The 12,092-nt window shown below is 46.4% G+C and overlaps 1 protein-coding gene across 1 annotated transcript in view; it reads left to right on the forward strand.

The window, feature by feature from the left end:
• The first annotated feature begins 1,926 nt into the window (after positions 1–1,926).
• Positions 1,927–12,092, forward strand: part of LOC129821177 (R3H domain-containing protein 1-like) — a 36,403-nt gene continuing 26,237 nt past the window's right edge. Inside the window, 5 exon segments of the mRNA XM_055878528.1 lie at positions 1,927–2,257; positions 8,201–8,456; positions 9,390–9,596; positions 11,121–11,156; positions 11,617–11,712. Of these exon segments, the coding sequence (XP_055734503.1) occupies positions 9,405–9,596; positions 11,121–11,156; positions 11,617–11,712 (324 nt within the window). The 5' untranslated portion in view covers positions 1,927–2,257; positions 8,201–8,456; positions 9,390–9,404.

A 12,092-nucleotide genomic window follows, 5' to 3' on the forward strand; every position in this document is an offset into this window, starting at 1 on the left:
TGCTGCTCCAGTTTCAACTGTTCTGCCTGCGGCTAAGGAACCCTGACCTGTTCACCGGACGTGCTACCTGCCCCATACCTGCTGTTTTCAACTCTCTAGAGACAGCAGGAGCGGTAGAGATACTCTGAATGATCGGCTATGAAAATCAAACTGACATTTACTCCTGAGGTGCTGACCTGTTGCACCCCCTACAACCATTGTGATTATTATTATTTGACCCTGCTGGTCATCTATGAACATTAGAACATCTTGGCTATGTTCTGTTATAATCTCCACCCGGCACAGCCAGAAGAGGACTGGCCACCCCTCATAGCCTGGTTCCTCTCTAGGTTTCTTCCTAGGTTCTGGCCTTTCTAGGGAGTTTTTCCTAGCCACCGTGCTTCTACACATGCATTGCTTGCTGTTTGGGGTTTTAGGCTGGGTTTCTGTACAGCACTTTGTGACATCAGCTGATGTAAGAAGGGCTTTATAAATACATTTGATTGATTGGCCAGTTCATTGACAACTGTGGCTTTAGATTGCTTATATAGAGCTGGTACTAACTGTTTTCTCAAATGGGTTGGAGAGGGCAAAGTTAATAACGTAGCTATAGCACTTTCACGAGGTGCTGAAATCCGTTATTCTTCTCAACCACCGAGAATGGGCGCATATCCCCAGCTATTAACTTAACTATCTCTCTTGTTATTTCTTTGGCCTGGTCAGAATCCCCTGCAAATGGCTGCTTTTTTTTGTTTTGTCTTTCCGTCTTGCTTGGCTGGTAGGAATATTCAAATCAAATTTTATTTGCCAATTTTTAAATATATTTTTTAAATTTTATTTAACTAGGCAAGTCATTTAAGAACAAATTCTTATTTTCAATGATGGCCTAGGAACAGTGGGTTAACTGCCTTGTTCATGGGCAGAACAACATATATATTTTTTTACCTTGTCAGATTAAATCTTGCAACCTTTCGGTTACTAGTCCAACGCTCTAACCACTAGGTTATCTGCCGCCACATGCGCCGAATACACCAGAAATGCTTACTTACAAGGCCTTAACCAACAATGCAGTTTTAAGAACCCCCCCCCCCCCCCAAAAAAAATGTTTTAAGTAAGAGATAAGAATAACAAATAGTTAAAGAGCAGCAGTAAATATCAATAGCGGGGCTATATACAGGGGGTGCCGGTACAGAGTCAATGTGCGGGGGCACCGATGTTCCCTAACTGGAGATTTAAACGTTGGAGAATCGTCCTGGTTAATCGACCCCACCACTCGCCATCGTACAGAACTATAATGAACAAAAATATAACCGCAATAGGCAACAATTTCAATGATTTTACTGCGTTACAGTTCATATAAGGAAATATGTCAATTTAAATTAATTACTTAGGCCCTAATCTTTGGATTTCACATGACTGGGCAGGGGCGCAGCCATGGGTAGGCCTGAGCATCTGTATGTTGTCCTATTTGGTTGATTAGGCCAAGTATTCCTTGATGAACAATTCTTCATCACGAATGAATAATCAAATATTTTATCTTGTAGTAACTATCTCTTTAGAAACACGTTTTGTTCACTAAAAGACTTGCAGAAGAGACGGGTCAAAACTTTTATTCAAATGAGATGTTTTTCCACCTTAATTGACTGCTACAGTCAATCAATCAAATACACATAGACAGTAAAATTCTCTCAAGCTTTCTTTACATCGCACTACCTCTTTACACTATTTCTCTGTAAGGCATATACTGTGGTCCAACATACCCCCACCTTTCCCACACACTCACTCCTACACAAACACCCACACACACACTCTGGTTGGGTTGTGATTTTATTGCGGGGGGGTAGTTGGTTATGAAGGGGGAGGGATGGGTGAGGTAGGTAAACATCCCATGGCTCCTCTCAACGCCGTGGGCTTGGGCTGTATCGCTAATAAAGAGCTCAATTTAGCCAGTGACGTACTGCGAGCTCAGCCGAGCCACCTGAGTGGCTGAGCTCGGCTCTGACATCATACAGCCCAGTCGTTGATTTGGCTCTGTCTCCGAGGCTTCGGAGTGCGAGTCTCAACCCAACCATGGGCTCTGGCACTTAGGCAGCCCGGCACAGACAGAGCGAGCTAGCACTGCGAAGAGAGGAAGAAAGAAAGGAAGAAAGAAAGGGCGGAAGAAGGGGGCTGTCTCGGACAATTCTCCGAGCAGCAACTTTCACAGCCAATGCAGCCTCTGGTACTATGGAAACTAAACCCCTGACCAATGGAAATAATGGTGGCTACAATGTGGCAGGTGAGTGATATGTGCTGTGCACGCTCCGCTCGAGAGGTGCAAGTACCTACCAGAACAATGTCCAATATATGAGCACCCTGTGTAAGTGGGTCTTGTCTTTGTACATAGAGAAATAAACCTGAGACTGTTTGTTTGTGAGCGTGGCTGTAGTATTCAGCATTTTGCAGTGAGAGACAGAGTTTGCCGGGGATATGCTGCGGCTTTTCTAGAAGTTCACAAGCTTTTGCGTTCGAAAAGGAGGAATATGATTAGCTGTCTGGAGCTTTGTGATTTTTTTGCACCAAGGTTGTCTTTGGTCGTAGTCCCATTAACTTCCCCTTTGAAAATATTGTTATTTGCGCTGCTGCGACGTTGTTTCTTTCCCAAAGGGCTTTTTCCCTTAGGTTAGAGAGGGGGAAGGAAGCGGTGCGCTTGATCCCCTGCTGAGATCTTTTGGTGTGTGCTGAATAGCACCACGGCACTCGGACCCAAGCTGCTCAGTCCCTCTCTAAAACCTTACTCGCTGTGCCATGCTTGGACCAGGAGGGAAATACATGCAACAGTAAGACAGTCTCCATCTCTCCTTCAATGGCGTTGTCAATTTGTGACACGGTGGCTTTTTTCACACCGGAAAAGTTGTTGATTCTAATAGGGCGTGGAATATGCAGTTCTTTTGCAACTCTGAATATTATTACATTGTCTGGTAGGAGTGTGCTTCCTATTTTTCTTCTGTAATTTTTGCAATTCTGCTAATAAGTGCTCAATTAGCTCATAAGCCATTTAAAAGTGTTGAGGTTTGCTGTTTTTGTCTTGTGCCTCTGTCAGCATTTTCATGATCATTTCTGTGTCTCCAGGTGTGTTTGAGGAAACAATCGTCCTCTGGCTGGCTGATGAATTGGTTATTATCCCTGTCATAGATTATTCTATAGCGTTACGAGCTTGGCTTTATTTGCTAATAGTTCACTGGTAATTGCACCTATTCCATTTCCCCATATGATACCTTAGGGGACTGTTAGCAAATCATTTTTATGCTAAGTGTGTGCGAACTGTGTCGTAATTGGTAGAGTGGGGCCACTTGTATTTAGTTTCCCTGAATACTATGCATCTCATTTCTGTTAAATGGGGCAATCAGAGTTCTGGTAAAGTGGGACAAGGTTACGATGGGAATGGAGTCCGTCAGACCACCACTGGCACCGCACACCTAACGGCTACTCTGCATCAGCCATTCTCATCAATTCCCCCCCCCCCCCCAGTCTTCAACTCATATCCTTTTATGTCTACTAATCGTACATCTAATGAAGGGTACAAGTGAAGGATTCTAATTTGATGCCTAGCCCAAATGTCACTTGCCATCAGTGAGCTTTGGCTCCTATCACAGTCCCAGACGGCCGGAGCGAGGTGACGAGGGTCGTTTTCAGAGTCTGGCTAATGATTCAGTTCAGTCTCCTCCAGCCTCATTCTAAGAGGGGGTTGAAATTAATAACATAACGGGACCCAGTGCTACTGCAAGCCATAATGCCCCAGAGATGCACTCCAGAGATGGCGTTTAACATTGCCCAGAAACCTGGCGTAATTGCATTATGATTGGGGCAAAAGGCAGGGGAATATCTGGCTCATGAAGGCAATTAAGTGGTGTAATTGCTATATGGATGTAGCCGGGGAGGGAACGGAGCCCGGCGCACTGCGCTCTAACCTCCGCAGGAAGTCCTCATTAGTGAAAGGTAACGCTCCTTTGTGTGCTGAGTGGCGGCTGCTGCCGTCCAGCAAAGGAAAAAACTGCACCAGGATTTTGATCCTTATCCATCCTTCCTTTCCTTATATGTTTCATTCATTCTTTCTCCTCTTTCTCCCCCATTGGTAATTGAAAGGAAGCTAGAGGTAGCCTCACCTCTGACAGCAGCCCTGAAGTCACCTGGCCCATCTGTTAGGAAACTCACACAGCAGGTGAGAGATTCACCATGTCTCCTCTCTCTGCTGGATGAGATGGTGGATATTGTGATTTGCTATTGAAGTCATTAGTGTAGCTCGATGTACTGTGAATTAGAGCTGGGACGATCAATCAAAATGTATCAATACCGACCATTTATCGAGGACATTTTTACTGATATCAATAAGAACGATAAGTAGCCTTTACTAGAGGAATGTGAAGTTTGAAATAAAATAAGTCTGCTAAAATGGGCTATTGCTAACAGGACAATGATAGACACATTTAAAGTAGTAGTAGTAGTTTTAAGGGTAATATAATAAAAAGTAATTGGTGCACATTAATGTTAAACGTATCGTTCAATGTATCATTATCGTGATAATTTCATTGCATTGATGGTGATATGGATTTTTGTCCATATTGCCCCGCACTACTGGGTATTCTCCAATCTCATTTTTGATAGCCCTGGCTCGGACATAGATATAGACTTCTTTATTCCTGCATTCAATAAAAAAACGTTCGGATGGCAAGTCTCTGCTTTTGATCACGGCTTTGTGTTTAAGCAAATGAACAGCACCACTGGGGTCTGAGAGTTGAACCTCCCGCCTCGGGGGCATTTAAAAAAAATCTCACCTAACTCTGAGAGCGTCATTAAAGAAAGCACCCTGGGGCTAGAGGTGGACTGTCTTTTGAGCCTTCAGAGTGTTGAATGCACCGGAATCTTAGTCCGTCAATAGAACAGTGTACTTCTTGGCGCAGTTCCAAACTGAAGCCAGGGAATGACATATTTCAGATGGTGCTGTATGTAAGGGAAGGGGGCACGGTGAGAGCAAAAAGGGGCAGTTACGGAGTTGGCATCACTATGGTATTTGTCTTTTAATTTTGTGTTTTAAATGTGTGTGTGTGTAGTTAAGGCACAGTAGTGTCAGGCTTCAGAGCACCCCCCCTCTTGCAATTTATATTCCGTTCTGACGCCAGCCAACTGTCAATCATCCGTAAATATAATTGGCTATGAAGAAATAGTTCACCCAGTGCTGATGGGGATTATTAATAAGGACGCCATCCCCCTGTGTGTGGGTGGTAAAAAAAAAAAAGAAGAAACTCTCCAGGTCTATGTGCTTAAAAGATAACAAAGGTTGAAAGGAAGGAATTTAATTAAAGTTTTCATCTCCCTCAGTTATATTTTCAATATCACAAAGGATTCTAATCTTGCAGAATTATAAAAATTTACTATTTTATTCTTGACCCCAAAAAATGTTACTTGTTGCATTGGCATAAATGCTTTCCCCACAGATAAAAGGTAGATTTCTTTTTGGTGTGTCACATGCTTTCATAAGAAGGAAATATTGTTTACCTAGTTTATATTCTGTAAAATAAAATGATGTATGCTTAGTTAACACATGATTGGACTGTCACAGACAGATCAGTCTATTTGTCTCCTCTGGTTTATTACGGTGTCAACTTGCAGATCGACCGTAGCGGACTGCTCCCGCTTTCCTCTCTTGCCCATGTTCGTGCCATGCTTCCTCACTATTTAAGTCAATAGGACACCTCCATGCATGGGTCCCAAATGGCACCCTATTCCCTATATTAGTGCACCACTTTGGACAGGCCCTGGTCAGAAGTAGTGCACTATATAGGAGTAAGGTGCCATTTGGGATGCTGCCCTGCCTCTTGTTTTGTACACAGCAGGGATGAGGAAGCAGCAAACAGCTTATTTATCCAGCCTGACAAAATCAATACCTTTTCCACTCTTAGCTGTCACTCGTTGACACCAACACAGATCTCATTTGTATCTCCCAACATCCATTCGCCGACTGGATGACCGATCGGAAAGAGAGGCACGCACACACACAAACACACGTTACAATCACTCACAAACTCGCCACTTCCACCCTTATTTGTACTCTTAGTTTTCCCTCTGCTCACTGGTCAGCCACAGTTGGTTGAGCAGCTCAATGTAAAGCCCTAACCACCTAAGCATTCCTCGAGTCAACTGTGAGGAGAAGAGATGGCCGGTGCTGTCTCTGTCGGATAGAACACCCTGGCCAATTAGTTGCGAAATGTGGACACGGACCCCCCCCCCCCCCCCCCCCCCCATTGAAGAGGAAAGAAGGAAAAGTAACAAAATAAAAGCCCCTGGAGGAAGATGAGAGCTCCATGAATTGGACCTTTTGCGTTTTTTCTGTCTCCAAGGAATATGAAAATGCCCTTTGCCTCTGTAATATTGTCCATCTGTCATCCACAAATGCATTTGTGTGTACCAAGTCACCTTGTGAGGAGAACGAGCATCTGCCGTAGAAATGATGCACTCATAAATTCATAAGAAAACACAAACCACAAGCATATGGACAGACACCGAAAATTCTACGGAACGTCCAGTCAGTGCTCCAGCTGAGACCAGAAGTTCCTGAAGAGTCATGTGACTACAAGGCTCAGTGTCCAGGGTCAAGAAAGACCTGCTTCTTAGATGTTCCACCGCACCACGAACTTGTGTAATGGAGGTTGATCCTCATTAGAAGAGACGGTATTGTATTCTCCTCTCTACCACCAACCAACCCCTTCTCTCAGCCCGGGGGAGCCTCCATCTGTGGCCACTCCAGAGCGGGGGCGTGAGAGGGAAAAAGTTGGCCAGGCATGGGCGTTCTTGCTCTCCTGACGCTGGATGTGCTGCGGAAAAAAACGGGAGGGGTGGTAGGGGGGGTGAACTACTGAGCTCTCATGAATTCCAGAACTGCTCTTGTCTGGTCGCATTAAAAGTATAATTGTCCTTGAGTGTGAGTCCGCCTAGAGAAGAGGTGGGAAAATATGCAGAGTGTCTCGTTCAGCCCCTCGCCGACGTCTGGTCCCTGTGACCCCCACAGCGCAGCTCGCATAGTTGAGATGCGGAGGGCTTATGGCAGGCTGTCACTCCCAAAAAGCACAGGGCAGGCAGCCCAGACAGCAGGAGGCCTGGGGAAAGAGACGAAGCAGAGGGACTTGTGACAGACACCACACGCCCTGTTGACAGACAGGAGGCTGCCGCACACCGGCAGACGGGGGTGTGTGTGTTGACAAGCATTCGTGTGACTGTGTGTGTGTGTGTGAGACTAAAAGCCAACCAGACACGGGCACACACCTGTCCTCTCTACTGACAGCCCCCCACCAGCCCTGGGCTACAGATCTCATGAATCCCAATCAGGCAAGGCCATCGGAGGATTAAATAATGCAGCAGCCCCTGCTTCAGCTCTGCGCCACCTCCATTAGCCTGATAAATGTGCTACGTTGTCAGTCAGGTACACAGCAAGTGTTTGCTTAGCTATGCCCTGCCATTCTCAAGTCAACACGTCCCAATGATCTCAGGCCTCTATTTGGACTGGTATTTACACCGCTCAATTGTGCTAAAAATGTGAATTGAGAAGCACCAACAGAGTCATCCTGGCCAGTGTAGAGCAGATCAGATAACTGTTCAGTAAACTGGACTGAAGAGAGAGACCAGATTTTAGGATGAACTAGCTACCATGACACCATGCTTCTTGGTGCCCATGGCAACCTCTACGAGGTGACACAGTGCCCGGTTACCTGGGGCTCCGTAGAGCTAAAAGGTGAGTTGGAGCCGTTGTTAACTGGATTATGGAGCGAGCTGGAAATCCACTTGACCTCCTGGCCGACCCGTCTGACTGGGACTTCCTCCACACAGTTTCTTAACCCAGAAGAGAGCAGAGTTTAGCGGGGTTAGAGCGTGGCGGAGCTCTGAGGGAGCTGAGAGATGGAAACGTTAGCTCTCTGTGACAGCCTCCTGCCCTGCAGTTTGGCCTCCAACCACAGGAGAGAAAGGAATCAGAGAAGCAACGAATCCACGTCTTCTCAGCTAGACAGTGGCCGTTCGGTCAGCCAAATAGACTTGATTCAAAATGCTTGTTTTAGTATCACTACTACTCTGTGTGAGGTGTGTATGCACGTGATAACTTCGTTTACATTTAAATACATAAATCACCAGTGAACACACATACTAACAAACCATTCTCTCTCTTCCTCCCTCCACCTGTCTCTCTCCCCAGGTCACTGAGGGGCATGAGAGCCTTGTCGGAGGCCAGCGCTGTTGCTTGCCGGACCCCGTGCTGGTGACGGGGACATGGGCCTCTTCCTCAGGGCTTCCAGCACGACCCAGCTCCACACAAGCCAGAGCCTCAGCCACCAACTGGTCCAGCACCACCCAGACACCAACAGCAGCAGCACGCAGAGGGACCCCGCCTCAGTGGGTCTCGCCCTTCTCTTTGGCGCAACCACTGACCTGCAGGCCAAGCACCGCAGCCGGTAAATACACACACACACACAATCAGACATCACTCGCATTACAGACATTACAGCCTCTGCAGTAACAGTCACAGCCCATGTCTCAGGACAAAGCATTAAAAAGGCAGTCCATTTCAGACTAGAGATGGCAGACTGGATAGGCAGGGTAGAGTGGGCAGTGACAGCCAGAGAGACTGGGTGGGAGAGAATAGGATGCCAGTGTGGTGACAGGTTGCCAGATAGGAGATAACGCAGGGAGATTGCTTCTCCCGTTTTCACGATAAGGAAGATCGGGATCCCTGGAGGCCTCAGTGCTGCTAGCTACAGCGTCTACAGGCCTGCATATGGGAGTGTCACAACCGCCGTGTCTTTTCTCCCTGCGAGGCAGGCAGCCTGGCAGGCAGAGCAGTCACAGCTCGCTGCACCATCTGGCCATGCTGACGTCCGCCCTGGCACCAGACACGCAATGTCAGGCAGGACCACGGTGTGAGTAGAGGAGCGTCACACACACAGGAGTAGAGCATATCTCACCCTCTAAAGTGTTAATGGAAGCGCTTCAGAAGCCACTGATTCTCATTAGCACCTTTTGAGCTGGCTGGGTTCTCCTGAGGGCCAGGTGCTGCTCACACTCTCAGGGACACGGTTTTCATCAATTTAGATCGAGGGAGGGGTGTAGGGAAAGGGGCAGAGGTTAAGGGTTTACAATGATGCATTATTACACAGTTGGCTATAATATTGGGTCATTTGTCATTGAGGAAACTTCATTGATCTGTTAGTACAAATAGCTGCTGCTGAAACAGTAGCCTTGGGGAGGACAGGCAGTGGCTGAGGCTGACCGAAGCAACCGTGTCGTGTGTTGTCCATCTCTCTCTGCTCTCTAGGTCTCGAGCTCTTGGTAGACGAAGCTCCAAGTAGCCTTCTCTAATGAGGATGTCTGATACTGTCACTGTAAAGGAGACTAGCGCCACTATGAGAGGTGTGGAGACGGAGGAGAGCCACCATGCCAGTGCCACACCGACACCAGCGGGGGGAGAAGAACCAAGCCCGACCAAGACAAACGGCAGGGAGCAGGCAGAGACCCAGCCACAGGCCAAAGCTCAAACCCAGCTCCAACCCGAGATTCAACCAGAGAGCTGCTGCCAAGACAAGAACGAAACTCAGGTAAATCTCATCACAGAGCAGGGTTGTATCTATCTTACATCTTGGGCCCCACACCGTCCTGTACCAGTTGTTTTTTTTTTACCAACGCCTACAACCCCCCCTTCCCACAAAATCAACCATCCATGCCCACACAATTTCCGTATCAAAGTATGGCATGTCAGTTGACGGGGTTGGGTTATGTACCAGAGGACTACACTAAAGGTATATGCAGCGAGAAATGGTAGGGGACTAGTGAGACAGACGTGTGAGGGTGGGGGTATCGGTGGGCTTTGTAATGGTTAGCAGAGCGGGGAGAAATAATTGCTTTCTGATACAGCACAGGCTCAGGGGCCCTGGGGAGTCCCTGGCAAAGCACAACCAATCAATTGTCAGATAATTGAGTTGTGAGAACCCGCAGAAGCGGTGTACCGCAAAACCACTACTCAGTTATCATACGCTTGAAGGTTAACCTTGTGGAGGTTTTATATGGCAGGCGGCCTATATCGTTTTTTCTCTCCCATCCTCTGACAGGTAGTGCGTGAAAGATTTGAACAGCTAGGCTAGTCTCCTTTCATGCTGTAACATTTCCCTCATGCTATCCCCCTTTCAGAAAAGCCCTGACCCTTTTCATATCTCAGCACCACAAGTCTACTCTCAACCTGACTCCATGTCTATAGGTGGTTATATATGGTATTACAGCAGTCAGAGGAGAGCTGCATTTGAAATGGTACCCTATTTACTATATAGTGCACTATTTTTGATTAGGGCCTATAGGGCTCTGGTCAAAAGTAGTGCACTTTATATGGAATAGATTGCCATTTCAGTTGTATCTTAGCCTGGCTGCCCCCCCTTGTAAAGGTGGTTGTACAGTACTAAAGGCAGTTGGGATAAGGGGGGGGGGGGGTATACCTGTAAGGGAATGGAAAGGCCAGGAGCCATGCAGTCAGTCAGCTGAGGAGATCCATGCAAGAGCGGAAAAGCAGATAATCTCGATCTCAAATCCCAGTTTATCCACAAACTTCTCCTGTATCACCCCTAGGGGGATGAGGAGGCGGAACAAATGCCTTTACTGCCATCTGTCTCCTCCACTTTGCAGATCGAGGCGCCTCACTACACACAAGGTGCTGTTTTAGATGTGTGTGCAGGAGAGAACAGTTATTTTACCATTCCCCGCGGCCGTTCTTCCAAGTCTAGAATTCAGAGTAGCATGGAGGGCAAGGAACGCTTTCTTTTCAAATCCTCTACTGCAGTGACTTATTTAGACTTACAAATTTAAAAGTTATTGTGCATCAACCATTTATAAATAAGGTTAGAATCTGTTGGATATTTAGGAAAAAGAAAAGGTTGCATCTTAACATTTCATTACAAAAACATTTAATGGATCTGTTTTTGTAGAGATGGAATAAATGGTTTCAAGAGCAGATTCCCATCTTTACATGTAATTGTCCTCAGTCATTTTGTTATTAAGGGGACTCATCCCAGGGCTTACAGACAATGAGACCCTTGTCTCATGTGATCCATTTTGTCTCATTGCCTACCGTACAGCGGCAAACACCGGGACAGATGGGAAAAAGGCCCAAGGTACAGTGGCAAGAGGCATGTCTGTAACAGTGTTTGCTTGATGAACCCCACCATCTAATAGCTAACAATGAGTTGTTTTTCTCTTTTAATTTACACTGCCTGCACCCCCCCCCTCCCATTTTGTGTAGTATATATTTTTTACACTTTTTTTAAGTTTGTGGTTTTCAGTTATTCAAGTGCAAATTTTAAATTCTAATGCATCAGAATCATGACGAGTGATCTAACCAGTGACCAGTTAATGGTCAATCTAACCTAGGTGACCGTGTGCATGGTGTTGTCTTGAGCTTGGGTTGCCATGCCAGTGTGGGCTGTGCTTGCACGGGAATTATGTGTTCCTTTTAATTTTCCTTCTGATACCTCCTCCCTCATGCGCTTGGTTTGTGTGTGTTTTCAAACTCTACCTGCACCGTATTTGACCCATCCTGACTCTCTTCTTAACCCTCATCACTCCAATCCCCAGTCTAACTCAAAGTTAAAGTTAGTTCGGAGCCTGGCTGTTTGCGAAGAGTCCTCTCCTCCTCCCCCTATTACCACTGATCTGCCTCGAGAACACAAGGTAAACCGCAAATCCCCCACGCCCCTCCTATGACAATTCACTGTCCCTACCCAAACCATCAGCTGGTGTCAAATCATCATTTCATTGCATATTTATACCCCACAAGTGCATCTCTTTTAATAGTGAAACGTCAAGAAAGAGGTTCACAAGAAATTCCTGTAGTTTCCACACCTCACCAACTGTTCCCCTCTTTGGTTATCTTCAGCCTCCAGAACAGCATTTTTCCCCCAACAAAAGCTTCAGAAAGGAATTTGTTTGAATAACACGACGTTTCCAGTTACTTGAAAGGATTTGTGACTATTGAAGCATCTACCTAGTTTCAGGTCACTCACCACATGATTCATATTTAGCTTTACATGCTGACCAGACCAGACACGTCG

This window comes from Salvelinus fontinalis, chromosome 23 (assembly GCF_029448725.1).
Source record: "Salvelinus fontinalis isolate EN_2023a chromosome 23, ASM2944872v1, whole genome shotgun sequence".
NCBI classification, from domain to species: Eukaryota; Metazoa; Chordata; class Actinopteri; order Salmoniformes; family Salmonidae; genus Salvelinus; species Salvelinus fontinalis.